This window comes from Scyliorhinus torazame, chromosome 18 (genome assembly GCF_047496885.1).
Source record: "Scyliorhinus torazame isolate Kashiwa2021f chromosome 18, sScyTor2.1, whole genome shotgun sequence".
Lineage (NCBI taxonomy): Eukaryota > Metazoa > Chordata > Chondrichthyes > Carcharhiniformes > Scyliorhinidae > Scyliorhinus > Scyliorhinus torazame.
Window position 1 is genome coordinate 31,297,360 of NC_092724.1, and position 15,149 is coordinate 31,312,508.

The 15,149-nt window shown below is 42.8% G+C and overlaps 1 protein-coding gene across 14 annotated transcripts in view; it reads left to right on the forward strand.

Annotated features, from left to right (window-relative positions):
- LOC140395092 (transcription factor E2-alpha-like) overlaps positions 1–15,149 on the forward strand; it is a 194,826-nt gene that overhangs the window by 119,272 nt on the left and 60,405 nt on the right. For all 14 annotated transcript variants that reach the window (XM_072482486.1, XM_072482493.1, XM_072482489.1 and 11 more), the window contains one exon: positions 10,956–11,058. In XM_072482486.1, the coding sequence (XP_072338587.1) occupies positions 10,956–11,058 (103 nt within the window). The remainder of the gene's footprint in view (positions 1–10,955; positions 11,059–15,149) is intronic.

Here is a 15,149-nt window from a genome sequence, read left to right on the forward strand (position 1 = left end):
GTTCCCCCTGCAAATATTGACCCGTTTTCACAGACCTCTGAAAAGCAGCTCTGTCACTGTAGAAAGCATTTTTATCCATAGTTTTTCGCATGGCCAGTCAAAGCCAACTGTACTCAGCAGATAAGTTGGAGTTGGGGAGTGGAGAATGAATGAGCTGGAACAGACAAAAACATTGGCATTGGGGAGTGAGAAATAACTGAACCAGTGGAGAAAAATTACAGTTGGGTCTCTTTAAGCCCTGCATTGTGTTTATTCTTGGATAAATTGGACCTTATTTGTTCTGGTTAAATAGCGAAAATCTGGAAAGCCAAGAAGTAGAGTTAGTTGGAACATGGGTGTTTTCGTGCAGTATGAACTGACGAGCTGGGGAAGCAAACTGAGGGTTAGGTATCCCACCACTCAATTACAGCATGACAAGTTTACAGTTGGCAGTTTCTACAGTATTTGAAATATGGACATATTTGTATGTAATGGAGAGCGTTGATGTAAGTATGACAAAAAAAACAAGAGCTGCAAATAAAGTTTAATCAGCAAGAAGTCAATGAACAAGAACAAAGAAAAGTACAGCACAGGTACAGGCCCTTCGGCCTTCCAAGCCTGTGCCGATCGTGATGCCGTAACTAGAAAAAAAACCTTCTGACCGTACTCGGTCCATATCCCTCTATTTCTCGCTATTCATGTACCCATCGAGATGCCTTATAAATGTTGCTAATGTGCCTGCGTCCACCACATCCTCTGGCAGTGCGTTCCAGGCACCCACCACTCTGCGTGAAAAACCTACCCTGTACATCTCCCTTAAACTTTCCCCCTCTAACCTTGAACCTGTGCCCCTTGTAATTGACACTTCCACCCTTGGATAAAGCCTGACTATCCACCCTGTCTGTCTATGCCTCTCATAATGTAGACCTCTATCAAGTTTCCTCTCAGCCCCCGTCTTCCAGTGAAAACAATCCTAGTTTATTCAACCTCTCCTCATAGCCAACACCCTTGGGACTGAAAGATTTTAGGTCTATTAATACAGCAGGAGATGCACAGAATTCAAATAGTATGAACACAAATGCAATGCTCTCACTAACTCTAGAATCAATTTTATGTTTTTAAACTAGTGCAAAACTGGATGCTCAACTCTGCAAGTATCAATTTTGTACACCAGTAGATTTGAGTTACTGTTCTGCCTCGAAACTAAAAGTCAGCCAAGTCACAATTCTTAATTTTGTATTGGATTATCTATCTTTGTAGCTCCAGGTACATTTTTAGCTATTTCTGTTCTGTTGTTGGATTGGATTCTTTTGTAGTTTTCTGGAGAACAAATATCTAGTGCTTAAGTAACAATAGCATTTTGCAATGTGTATTTTCAGTAGGAATTTATCAGCCTCCTGAAACATTCACTTGATGCACCACTGACATACCAGTGGCAGTAGTGTGTACTATCTACAAGGTACACTTCAGCTACTCTCCAAGGTTTCTTTGACAGCACCTTCCAAACATGCGACTTCACCAAGCAGGGCAAGGGCAACAGTGGCATGGGAATACCACCATCTACAGGTTTCCTCTCAAGTCAAACACCATCCTGACAATGGTAATGTATTGTGCTCTTTTACCGTTGCTGGGTCAAAATCCTGAAACTCTCCTTAAGTGTTGAGGCCTGCAACGGTTCAAAAAGGTGACTCAATACCACTTTTTCAATCGTGGTTAAAGGGTGGGCAGTAAATTCTGGCCTTTCCAGCCACATTCGCATCCCATGAATGAATTTTTAAAAATAATTGTTTTAGCCTTTTTATCCCTTTGTCCCACTCTTGCACCATAGAAGTACTGCATCAGATCCTTCTCTTAGGTACCACTTCCTATCCGCTGTACCTCCGGTTGGACTAGTTGAATATCAAGTTGACCCTAAATATTGGATTAAACTTGTGCTCTGCTTTTTCAACATTGTTCATGGATTATTTGTGGTGCACATTTTCCATCATCTATTAAGTAGATGGGTAATGCAATTAGATTTTGATTTAAACTCATGTACATCAAAGTGTACGAATTGACCCTAATACCAGTTCAAATATGTGACCAATAACCATGCGAGAAACCTTGCCCTTTTGTAAAAACTGAATCTATCAAATGAAGCCAAAATCTCAAAATACTACTTTGTGCTGAGTGTACAAGTTCTTTTCCTGCCATATTTTTTGTTGAGAGCCAGTCATATTGTGCTCAATTGGGGTTGGTGTAATTTTATGGAATTTGCAAAGTAACTTCTGCAAGTTAAGCAAGCTTTGACGATCAGTCGAACTTCATTTATAGGCTCGTTTTGCTTTTCTCAGCAGTGTGCAAGGGATTTTTCTCCCAATTTCTAAAATTAATTTTTGTACTCGTTGTGACTAAGCCTAGTTTGCTGCTTCTATTGGAAAGCAAAGCTAGAATTTATAGGGAGGGGGGGGGGGGAAGAGCACCTTCAGTTGAAGCCTTTTACATATTTTGCTGTTTAGTTGCAAGGTGATGATTTTCTGGCCTCATCAGGTTTATTTAGAATCTGATGCAGGCATATCTCCTGCCCAGCTGTGTTTAAAGCTGGGAAGATGCCAGAAATGGACAGATGGCATAGTTATTTGATGTGCACCATTCAATTCCCTTCCTGATGCTTGCTATTTAATCAGATTATTTTTTAAAAGTCCATTTTGTGAGATTCATATTCAACTCAGTAACCTGTTCCATTTTACCCAGCTGTAAATTGAAATATTTAGATTTAGCAAAGGTGTATTGTAATAGAAAAATATTTGCATTTGAGTTCTAGTTATGCATTGTTGCCTGCAATATTGAAGTATTTTATGATTGATAGTAGATAAGTACTTTAAAAAAAAAAAAAAAAAAAATTGTGTTCATCAAGTTGTAGGAATGGAATATTTTCCATTTTGAGAAACCCGCTGTTGCTATCAAGCATTGCTAGGTTAGGTCTTGCAGAGTTAAACTACTTTTAAATTTTAGTCTAGAGTCTTTTCTATCTAATCCTAGCCAGGCACTCGGCAGCAGTGACTTCTCTTCCCACTCTTGCACCGTACCCCTGTTGTCCCTCAAAGATTTGTCCTCGGCCCCCTCCTATTGCTTACCTGCAAGCTATCCCTCTGAAAATAAAGCAGCAATTTCCATAACTATACTGATGACACCCACGTGTACCTCAGCACCATCTCCCTCAATCCCTTCACTTCCTCAACCTTTTCACTGTCTGAGTGCTTGTCCAACATCCAGTACTAGTGGAGCAGAAATTTTCTCCAATTAAATATTGGGCAGATAAAGCCCAAGTCTCCGTAGCACTTTATTCCAAATGTGTTTATTAATTGAATGTAAATTCCTTCTGGTGCCAAAATGAGATTTGAACTCCAGTCTCCAAATTATTAGTCCAAGCCACTAGAGTACTTGTCCAGTTACATCATTACAATGCTACTGCCCCCCCCCCCCCCCCCCAACACCAAACAAATACCTCTTCTACCAAGTTCTAAGGTTTCCTTCTGTGCACAGCATCATATTTTGTTTTGTAATATCCTTATGAAGTACTTTGGGACATTTCATTTTGTTGAAGGCATTATGTTGAAGGCATCATGCAAATACTAAGAATTGGTATAAAAGGTTTGATACTGTAGATGTGGAAAAGACATTTCCGCCTTTTGGAGTACAAAATAGTCACTAATGAATCCAATAGAAAATTTAAGAAAACAAAATGTGCAACTTGCCATCACAAGGAGTAGGTGGGACAAATAACATAGATGCATTTAAGAGGATGCCCGATAGGCACATGAAGGAGAAATGAATAAGAGTTACACCAATGCAGTTAAATGAAGATGGTGGGGGGGAGCTCAATGGAACATAAACACTGGTATGAACCATTTGAAATGAATGACCTGTTTCTTTGCTGTATGTTCCATGTAATCCTGTGTACCAGGTGGCTAGGGAGGTTTACAGACCGCACTGCACTTCAACAAATCAATATGACTAATCTAAATAAGAGGAACATCTGACCCTTGTTGATTAAACTTGACCAAAAGCATATGAATGCCCTTGATATTTAACCAAATTCTAGAAGAATCAAACCAGCATAGCAGGAGCAAAACAGAGAATGCTGGAAAAACTCGGCAGCTCTGGCCGCATCTGTGGGGAGACCAGGCAGAGTCGGCGTTTCAAGTCCATTGGGAGGGATATGTTGGATATTTGTTGTGGCTGGGAGAGATTGCAGCATGGTAGCACAAGTGGCTAGCACTGTGGCTTCACAGCGCCAGGGTCCCAGGTTCCATTCCCCGCTGGGTCACTGTTTGTGCGGAGTCTGCACGTTCTCCCTGTTTCTGCGTGGGTTTCCTCCGGGTGCTCCGGTTTCCTCCCACAGTCCAAAGATGTGCAGGTTAGGTGGAGTGGCCATGCTAAATTGCCCTTGGTGTCCAAAAAGGTTACGGGGATAGGATAGAAGTGAGGGCCTAAGTGGGTCGGTGCAGACTCGATGGGCCGAATGGCCTCCTTCTGCACTGTATGTTCTATATCTATGTCTAACCACACTATTCACAACCTTGGTCTTGTGTTTGACCCCAAAACAAGCTTCTGACCCAAAATCTGCGCCGTAGCCAAGACTGCCTATTTTCACCTCCTTAACATTGCCCAACTTCATCTCTTTTGTTAATTCTGGGATTGACTATTCCAATGCACTCCCGGCCAGCACCTCACATTTTGCCCAGTGGAAACTTGACCTCATCCAAACTTCTACCCGTGTCCTACCTCATACCATGTCCAGTGCACCCATTGCCCTTTTTCTCTCTGGTCTACATTGGCTTCAGTGCATCAGCACCTCAATTTTAAAATTCTTATCCTTGCTTTTTTTTGTAAATTCCATTCCCACAATCCTCTGTTATCTATATTACTCTAAATACTGGTCTCTTGAGCATTCCTGATTTTAATTGTTTCTCCATCGGCTTTGCCTCCTGCTGCCAAGGCCCAAAGATCTGGAAGTTTCCTTCCTTCACCTCTTTGCCCCCTACCTCGGTTTCTTCGTTTATGACATACCTTAAAAACCACCTTGGTCAAGCTTTTGGTGATCTGTCCTAATGTCTACTTATGTGCTTTGGTACAAAAAGCTCCTGTGAAATGCTTTTGTGTGCTTTATTATTAAGGAGGCTACATAAATACTTGTCTCTTCTTGCGATGACAAGCTAATGGTATTAATCTTTAGCCTTTGCCTTTTGTAATGTATTTGTTGCACATTTCAAATACTTGAAAATATAATTTAATTGAAGGCAACTTAATTAAAATGCTTACCCGCAAAGATGCTGTTCTCTATATCTTCCCTTTTCATTATGCGAAACATATCTTTTTAAAACTAATCTTTATTCAGCATTCATTAATTAATCATGGAAATTACAGTATGAAAGGAGACCATTTGGCCCATCATGCATGTGTTGGTTTTAATTTATTAACTGCGAATTTGCCTGCCATTCTCTGGATCTTTTTATAATTTGCAAATGTTTATCCATTTCCCTTAGTTGATATTGTCTGCCTTATGCCATTTTGTGGAAAGATATTGGATTTTATAATGACCTACTTCATTAATTCTTCCAACCTGGAGTCTGTGCCCCTTCCTAGTTAATTAATCAGTAGTAGCAATCCATCAGTGTGTACCCTCTTAAAACAAAACTCCATTGCAGATTTGAAAACTCACTGCTCCCTTTGCCTCTCCAGATCATTGAAAAGTCCCGAAATTTTTACGCTGCTCTTCATAATGATGTATTCAGTGAATGTGGCTGAACACTTTCCTTTAATTTGCTTGCTGTAATGGGGTACCTAGAACTGTATGTTATATTCCAGCTGTGATCTAATCAATCATTTTGTATAATTGTTACCTTGCTTTTGCATTCAAGTCCCATGTATGAAATCTAGTATACAATTTGCCTATTCTTCATGAACCCCGTTTGATAATCATTATTCCTGCTCACTGAGATCCCTCTGTTCCTTTCATGTTTAAGAATCTTGATATTTAGGGTACGCTGCTCGTTTTTTTTTTAACAAAATGTCTTGACCAGCTACACCTGCCGTCCATCAGCTCTTCTGTATTAGCTTGTCTGAGCACTGCCATCTCCTGCCTGTTTACTTGCCCTTTATTGCATCCATGGGAGGTGTACCAGTAAAAGTGTTTAGGGAGTAGGCCAGTGAAAGATTAGAACAAAGAATGTTTTCTTGTCCCATGAAATGGCAGGCAGAGCCCCTATATCCATATAGACCCCCATAGCGACACCTTTTATTCAGAGGAAGTGAGTGAGTCAGAAGCAAAGTTTTTCCATGTAAGAACACGTTCAGCTAGGCAGAGGACGGTGCCGTTGGATAAGGACTGGCTGGACCTCTGTTCAAGAAAGATAAGTAAAGCCCTCTGGCTGCCCGGGTAGGGGGTAGAACTGTGGGCGGGTGAAAAAGGGACTGATTGTGCCAGCAAACTAGAAACAAAGAGATGGAGGCCATTAGTGAGTCGTGGAATTAGATGGGAAGAAACCGAATGAGGGAGAAATAATAGTCGCGGCAGGAAGAAATCCGTTCTGTGGAGGCATGAACAGGCTGAAAAGGCAAAAATGGCTCTACCAGCGAGATCTGTTTGTGAAACTTGAAAAGGAAATGAAAGTGAACTTTGTAGGTTTGGATACTGAAAGTTGCAGGCTGTGGAAGGAAGATCTCAAGAGAGATGAGGTGACTATCTTGGAATTGATTCCTTGATGCTTGGATGTTTGGTGATGTGGGCAATGGTCCAAGGGTGAGGTAGGAGGAGTTGTCAGAGCATTGACATACTTTAGCTTCCGCAAAGTATTGGTCAATTAACCAAACACCAGCACCACCTGATCATGTTATCTGAGGAAGGATCATCTTGCTATGGAGGGAGCTGCTTCCTGGAATGGTGGGCCTATCATATGAGAAACTGTCGGTTAGGATTATATTCATTGGAGTTTAGAAGAATGAGAGGGGATCTCATAGAAACTTGCAAAATTCTAGCAGGATTAGAAAAGTAGATTCAGAAAGAATGTTCCCGATGGTGGGGGAGCCCAGAACTAGGGGTCATAGTTTGAGGATAAGGGGTAAACCTTTTAGGCTGAGGTGAGGAGAAATTTCTTCACCTAGAGAGTGGTGTATCTGTGAAATTCACTACCATAGAAAGTAGCTGAGGCCAAAACATTGTGTAATTTCAAGAAGGAATTGGATATAGCTCTTGGGGCTAAAGGGATATGGGGGAGAAGGCGGGATCAGGGTATTGAACTTCATGATCAGCCATAATAATGAATGGTGGAGCAAGCTTGAAGGGCCGAATGGCTTCCTCCTGCTTCTATTTTCTATGTATGTTAGGGTTGCACCTGAAAAAACAGAGTTCTGCAAGTTCAGAGGAAGTTAACTTGGTGAGTGAGTGGAGCAGAACAATTGAACCTGTGGATGGCACACCAGCAGCTCCCAATGAAAAGATTTAGAAGGGTAAGAGTCCAGAGGGAGGAATCCAGATGAAACGAGAATTCTGAAGATCAGAGAAGATCTGCTCTGTATGAGAAGGAGTGGGCATGAAGTTGACTGAAGAGATCAATGTCATGTTCAGTTCGAACTTCATTGAGATGGGTGTGTAAGACGGAGTTCTCAAATGTTATCAGACAAATGGGTTAATAAACACAGGATCCTCTTTCACGCCCCCCCCCCCCCCCCCCCCCCCCCGCGCTCCTAATCAAAATTATAATACCGGGGCATGCATACTGTGCAGCACTGCATGTAATACTTTAAATTGTTACTTGAAAAAACCCTCTCTTGAGAAAGGCTGAATTCACCACCAGCTTTGGTAACTGGGTCCACCTGGTGATCATTCTAGGTGGTCTAGGTGGTCCTCCATGTGCACTTCCCTCCCAGATGAGACAGGAAGTCCACATTGCTCTGCACACAATCCGCAATTCTCTCCCGGTTCATACCAAACTCACCTCTAACCATCGCTCATGGTCGTATTGCTTGACTGTTTTGCGGATTGCCACCCCGGAAAGTCTTTCCAGCCCCACTGGGATCTACCGACCCTGATTTGAGAGCCACTGGCATAAGGTTAAGGGATGAGGCCTATGCTGAGAACTGATAATGTGTGGTGGTGGTGCGGGGGTTAGTGAAAGCAAAGCTGGGGTGAGATTGGAAAGCGGGATAGGATCAGGGGAAAGAAGGATTTGGGGCAGTGGGAGGTAATATTGGTATTGAAGAGTTATTGAATTGGTTAGAAAGTACTCACTGTCAACAGGGGTGGTACCAGGGGATTGGAGAGTGGCGAATGTCGTGCTCCTGTTCAAAAAAGGGACTAGGCATAACCCTGGGAATTACAGGCCAGTTAGTCTTTCTTCGGTGGTAGGCAAAGTAATGGAAAGGGTACTGAAGGATAGGATTTCTGAGCATCTGGAAAGACACTGCTTGATTAGGAATAGTCAGCACGGATTTGTGAGGGGTAGTTCTTGCCTTACAGGTCTTATTGAATTCTTTGAGGAGGTGACCAAGCTTGTGGATGAAGGTAAAGCAGTGGATGTAGTGTACATGGATTTTAGTAAGGCATTTGATAAGGTTCCCCGTGGTAGGCTTATGCAGAAAGTAAGGAGGCATGGGATAGTGGGAAATTTGGCCAGTTGGATAACGAACTGGCTAACCGATAGAAGTCAGAGAGTGGTGGTGGATGGCAAATATTCAGCCTGGATCCCAGTTACCAGTGGCGTACCGCAGGGATCAGTTCTGGGTCCTCTGCTGTTTGTGATTTTCATTCATGATTTGGATGAGGGAGTTAAAGGGTGGGTTAGTAAATTTGCAGACGATACGAAGATTGGTGGAGTTGTGGATAATGAGGAGGGCTGTTGTCGGCTGCAAAGAGACATAGATAGGATGCAGAGCTGGGCTGAGAAGTGGCAGATGGAGTTTAACCCTGAAAGGTGTGAGGTTATCCATTTTGGAAGGACAAGTATGAATGCGGAATACAGGGTTAACGGTAGAGTTCTTGACTGTGGAGGAGCAGAGAGATCTTGGGGTCTATGTTCATACATCTTTGAAAGTTGCCACTCCAGTGGATAGAGCTGTGAAGAAGGCCTATGGTGTGCTAGCGTTCATTAACAGAGGGATTGAATTTAAGAGCTGTGAGGTGATAATGCAGCTGTACAAAACTTTGGTAAGGCCACATTTGGAGTACATTGTACAGTCCTGGTCGCCTCATTTGAGGAAGGATGTGGAAGCTTTGGAAAAGGTACAAAGGAGACTTACCAGGATGTTGTCTGGAATGGAGAGTAGGTCTTACGAGGAAAGGTTGAGGGTGCTAGGCCTTTTCTCATTAGAACGGAGAAGGATGAGGGGCGACTTGATAGAGGTTTATAAGATGATCAGGGGAATAGATAGAGTAGACAGTCAGAGACTTTTTCCCCGGATGGAACAAACCATTACAAGGGGACATAAATTTAAGGTGAATGGTGGAAGATATAGGGGGGATGTCAGAGGTAGGTTCTTTACCCAGAGAGTAGTGGGGGCATGGAATGCACTGCCTGTGGAAGTCGTTGAGTCGGAAACATTAGGGACCTTCAAGCAGCTATTGTATAGGTACATGGATTACGATAAAATGATATAGTGTAGATTAATTTGTTCTTAAGGGCAACACGGTAGCATTGTGGATAGCACAATTGCTTCACAGCTCCAGGGTCCCAGGTTCGATTCCGGCTTGGGTCACTGTGCGGAGTCTGCACATCCTCCCCGTGTGTCCGTGGGTTTTCTCCGGGTGCTCCGGTTTCCTCCCACAGTCCAAAGATGTGCAGGTTAGGTGGATTGGCCATGACAAATTGCCCTTCGTGTTGGGTGGAGGTGTTGACCTTGGGTAGGGTGCTCTTTCCAAGAGCCGGTGCAGACTCAATGGGCCGAATGGCCTCCTGCACTGTAAATTCTATGATGATCTATGATTAATCTAGGACAAAGGTTCGGCACAACATTGTGGGCCGAGGGCCTGTTCTGTGCTGTATTTTTCTATGTTCTATGTACTCTGGCTTTGTTTTGTATAATATCAATATGTTACCGTACAAAAACAGGATGGTATATGCAACAAAAATGTACTTTTCTGCAAAAAAGCTATTGTTGGGAATTCATCTGAACTACATACATTTCATTAGCATTTTCCTAGAATCTTTCACATCCTCCGGACTGCTCATATGCCTTACGGCCAGTGAATTACGGACTTTCTTGAGTAGGCAAAAAGTGAATACTAATGGGTACACAACCAGATCCCACGAACTGAAAGCATTGAATGATCAGTAAATCAAGACCATTGATTTGACTTTGACACCGAGAAAAGCTGGATTTTGCTTTCAGATACCAGGAAAGAAATCCTGCAATGCCTCCAAATTTAAAAATGAGATTGTTTAATTCCACCACCTAGTACAATTGGGCAGAATTATTTAATCATGGAATGCAAATTCTCCTCCCCTTAACCCCCCCCCCCCCCCCCCCCCCCCCCCAGGAAAGAAAGTAACAACATTCTGAAACCCTATGCAATGAAAACTATTTGATTTATTTAGCTCTCTATCAGTTGCCAAAAAAAATCTGCTGTGCTCAGTGATGAATATGTTGAGAAGAAATATTGTTAGCATGAAAACTCCAAGTGGTACTATCCTCAAGATGTTTGTAGGCATGCTTGAAACTGCTGGACTTCTTATGCTAATCAGGGTTCGTGATAAAGGTGAGGGATATGAAATGTCCACCTTTTATGTTGAGGAAACTCTTCAAGTATAATAAACGTTTATGATTATGGTCATGTAAATTGCGATGATATTTATTGCAAAATCCTTTTGAATTAGTTCCTGGGGAAGTATTTGAGTTAAAATGGCAAGTACTGTGGAAATCTGTGGAAATTTAAAGACCATGACCTATATTTTAAAGTAAGTATTTACATAACAACAAAATTTTGTTCTCTGACGCAGGTCTACGCTTCAACATCAAGTGAAGAATATAGCAGAGATTCAGCTGGATATTCTTCATCCAAACCTTCAGGTTCTGTATTTCCAGGCTCTTTCTATATCCAAGGTAAAAGGCTAATTGAACTGTCATATGTTTTTGTGTTTTTTCATTTTTTTAAGTCACAATTCATGATTCACAACTGATTGTGAAAATATACCTGATACCATTAATGCACACCCAAGCTTTTGAAAAGTCTGCTGTGTTTTATGGGAAAATGAGCTTTAAGGAAATGTCTACTTGTTAATGTGAAATAAAAACTTAAAATGCTGGATAAACTCATTTAGGTCTTGCAGCATCCGTAGATAGAGAAACAGAGTTAACGTTTCAAGTCCATATGACTTCTTCAGATGCTACCAGACCTGGATTTATCCAACAGTTTCTGTTTTTATATCTGCTTTCCAGCATCAGCAATATTTTACTTTTACTTGTTGACTTTTGTGTAATTTTAATTCTGTACATTTTTGATGCTTAAAAACCCCTCTGGCATATTATCCAAAGAAATTAAATGGAAAGGAAACCCAATAACACCATGAGGAAAATTTATAGGCTGGGAGAATTGAATTTACTCAGGTTCATTGTAAAAGTTCTGCAGGAACCCAAGTCCCATAAAGGAAAAACCATAAGGAATTAAACTTGAGGATTGGCGTCTTCCTTTCTTTGCATTCCACACAAGTGTTGGTCAAAATCATCATGGCTCAAGAACATTTGCAGATACTTTGAATCTTGCAGAGTGCTACTTATCAAACAATTTTTCCCCCCTTGTATAAAACCCCTGTGCAATTTCCTTTTGTTTTGTTTGTTTCTATGTCCCTTTATCAAAGATGATGGTTAAACAGTCCAGAATGCTTTGTAAATGTAATAATCAAGTACATCAGTGTCTTCCTGCAGTCCACCTGAGGTACAAGGGAATTGTGACAGCTATAGCTAGTGCTTTTATTGGCTTTCCATTAGCCATGCCAATTCTGGAACTTTGGAGTTTGTCTAATAATAAATAATCCGTGGCTAATGCATCAATCTCTGGCTGATGCTGAAACCTGATCCCATCTCACTCAGTTGATTCTTCTCCTGTCTCTTGTGTAGAGAGAAATCTCCTGCTTTACTTGAGCAGGTTCAGAGTGACTAATATTTACTGCGCATAACACAACAATATGAGCAAGTCAGTTGGAACAGATACCTAGGATTCAATTGATTATTTGCCTTAGGTGGGTGATTCAATTGTACCAATTGATTACTGATAATTGCAGATGGAACATACGAAGCAACTTTTAAGGGGCGTACCAGAATAACTAATCTGGATCAGCTAGGATTTGGGTGAAAATAGTAGCAAAGTGCTACTATCATAGTTTCCCCTGTTTTCAGTTTGAAGATGTACAATTTCTAGTTTAGGTCTTTAAAAATGTGACCAATTCCATTGCGGGTACAGAATCCCAAATGCATTGTGTCGTGGCATCCATGGGCTCGATGTTGTTATTGGAGGGATCTGTTAGAAAAATTTAAGTTCTAAATAAATCTGTATACCCATGCAATTAGCCCAGACCTTTTGCTACATGCCTGTAGTCATGGTAACCTCCCACATGTATTTGGAGAAGTTTCAAATGCACTTAAGGCAGTTGTCTGGCTTGAGTATCCTCACACCAGTGAGTCAGGAGAGGCCTGTATACCACATGGCATTTTATTTCAAATTTCTTGTGAAGCTGGAGAAGCTCCAAATTGAAACTTCCTGGGGTATCTACTTCATAACTTAAAACAGATTAAACTTTCCAGGGGACAGTTTTTTTTCTGTGTTCTATGGTTTTTTTTACCCCAAAGTGCAGAATTTAAACAGACATAACTCGCTCAGAAATAAAAACAGGAAATGCTGGAAATACTCAGCAGGGCTTGCAGCATCTGTGGAGACAGAAACAGCACTAACTTTTCAGGTCTGAATTTTTCATCAGAATTTCCAGTGGTTGCAGTATTTTGCTTACATAATAGTCTTCTTAGAAATTTGGTATGGTTAACTGTTTTATTCCAGGCTGTTCGTCCTTCTTACTGAAACTCTCGATGCCTTGAGCAGCCATTATTTCTTGTTTTAAAAAATATTTTTATTGAAGTATTTGTAAAATTTTATAACAATAACCGAAAAAGAACAGTAAACATTAAACATTAACATGGTGAAGAAATAACATAAAACAATAGCTCAAAGTTGCTACTGCCGAAATTTTAAATTTCTCCAAGAAAGTCGACGAACAACTGCCACCTCTGGGAGAACCCTAGCAGTGATCCTCTTAAGGCAAACTTTATTTTCTCGAGGCTGAAAAACCCAACCATGTCATTGGCCCAAGTCTCTACACTCGGGGGTTTCGAGTCCCTCCACATTAAAAGGATCCGTCTCCGGGCTACCAGGGAGGCAAAGGCCAGAACGTCGGCCTCTTTCACTCCCTGAACTCCCGGGTCGTCTTTTCTTTTAACAAACAATTTTATTGAGGTATTTTTTTGGCATTGTAAACAGTTACAGCTAACAGAAATGTGCAAACATCAATATAAAACCACTACTTCAATCAAACCATACTGCACATGCCCGCTCCTCTCCCCTAGACACTACCCGCCTGTTTTTCCCTCCTACTCTACCCTAATCTCTTCACCCCCCCCCTTGCTGACGTTCACTCTCCCGTGAAGAAGTCGATGAATGGTTGCCACCTTCAGGCGAACCCCAGTACAGATCCCCTCAAGGCGAACTTAATTTTTTCCGTACCCAGAAAACTTGACATGTCCGAAAGCCATAGTTTGGTCTTCGGAGGTTTTGAGTCCCTCCATGCCAGCAGTATCCGCCGCCGGGCTATTAGGGAAGCAAAGGCCAGAACATCTGCCTCTTTCTCCCCCTAGACTCCCGGGTCTTCCGAAACCCTGAAAATTGCCACCTCTGGACATGACCCCCGCAAATCCCTCCCAGTACCCTGTAAGCTTAGGACATGCCAAAAACATGTGAACATGGTTCGCTGGTCCTCCCGCGCATCTAGCACACTTGTCTTCTACCCCAAAGAATTTGCTCATCCGAGCTACCGTCGTGTGGGCCTGGTGAACAACCTTAAATTGAATCAGGCCGAGCCTGGCACATGTTGCGGTTGAATTTACCCTACTCCGAGCTTCCACCCACAGCCCGTCCTCCATCTCCCCGCTGAGCTCCTCCTCCCATTTGTATTTCAGTTCCTCCGTCTGGGACTCCTCCCCCTTCATGAGCACCTTGTAGATATCCGAGACCCTACCCTCTCCTCCTTCTCTAGAGACTATTTTGTCCTGGATCCCTATTGGCGGGAGGCGTGGTAAGGATGGGACCTGTCTGCGTACAAAGTCGCGCATCTGTAAGTACCTAAAGTCATTTTCCCTTACCAGCCCAAATTTCTCCTCCAAGCCCCTCAAACTCGCAAAGCTCCCCTCCAGGAACATATCGCCCACCCTCCCCACCCCTGCCCGCCGCCATGTTCAAAAACCTCCATCCATGTTCACGTGGGCGAATCGATGGTTATCACATATTGGAGCCCAAACAGATGCACACCCCCACCCCCCCCCCACATGCCTCATATCCGCAAGGCTCCCCCACTACCGGGCTGGTGGAGTACCTGGCTGGCGACAGCAGTAGGGGAGCGTGACCAGGGCTGCCAAACTGGTGCCCCTGCACGAAGCCGCCTCCACTCGCTCCCAGATAGACCCCGTACCCACCATCCACTTCCTTATCATGGCTCTGTTAGCCGCCCAGTAGTAGATGATCAGACTCTGCAATGCCAGTCCCCCTTCGCTGCAGCTCCTTTCAAGCATCGCCTTCTTCACCCGCGGGGATTCTCCCGCCCAGACAAAGCTCATGATGATTTTGCCAGTCCTTTTGAAGAAGGACCGTGGGATAAAGATCGGGAGGCACTGGAAGATGAACAGAAATCTAGGGAGGATTGTCATCTTTACAGTCTGCACCCTTCCCGCCAGTGACAGCAGGAGTGCATCCCATCTCCGAAACTCCCTCTTCATTTGTTCCACCACCCTAGTCAAATTTAACTTATGCAGCCTGCCCCAGTCTCATGCCACCTGTATCCCCAAGTACCGGAAACTTTCCTGCACCAGCCTAAATGGCAGCTCCTTCAGTCTATTCTCCTGGCCCCTTGCCTGCACCGCAAACATCTCACTCT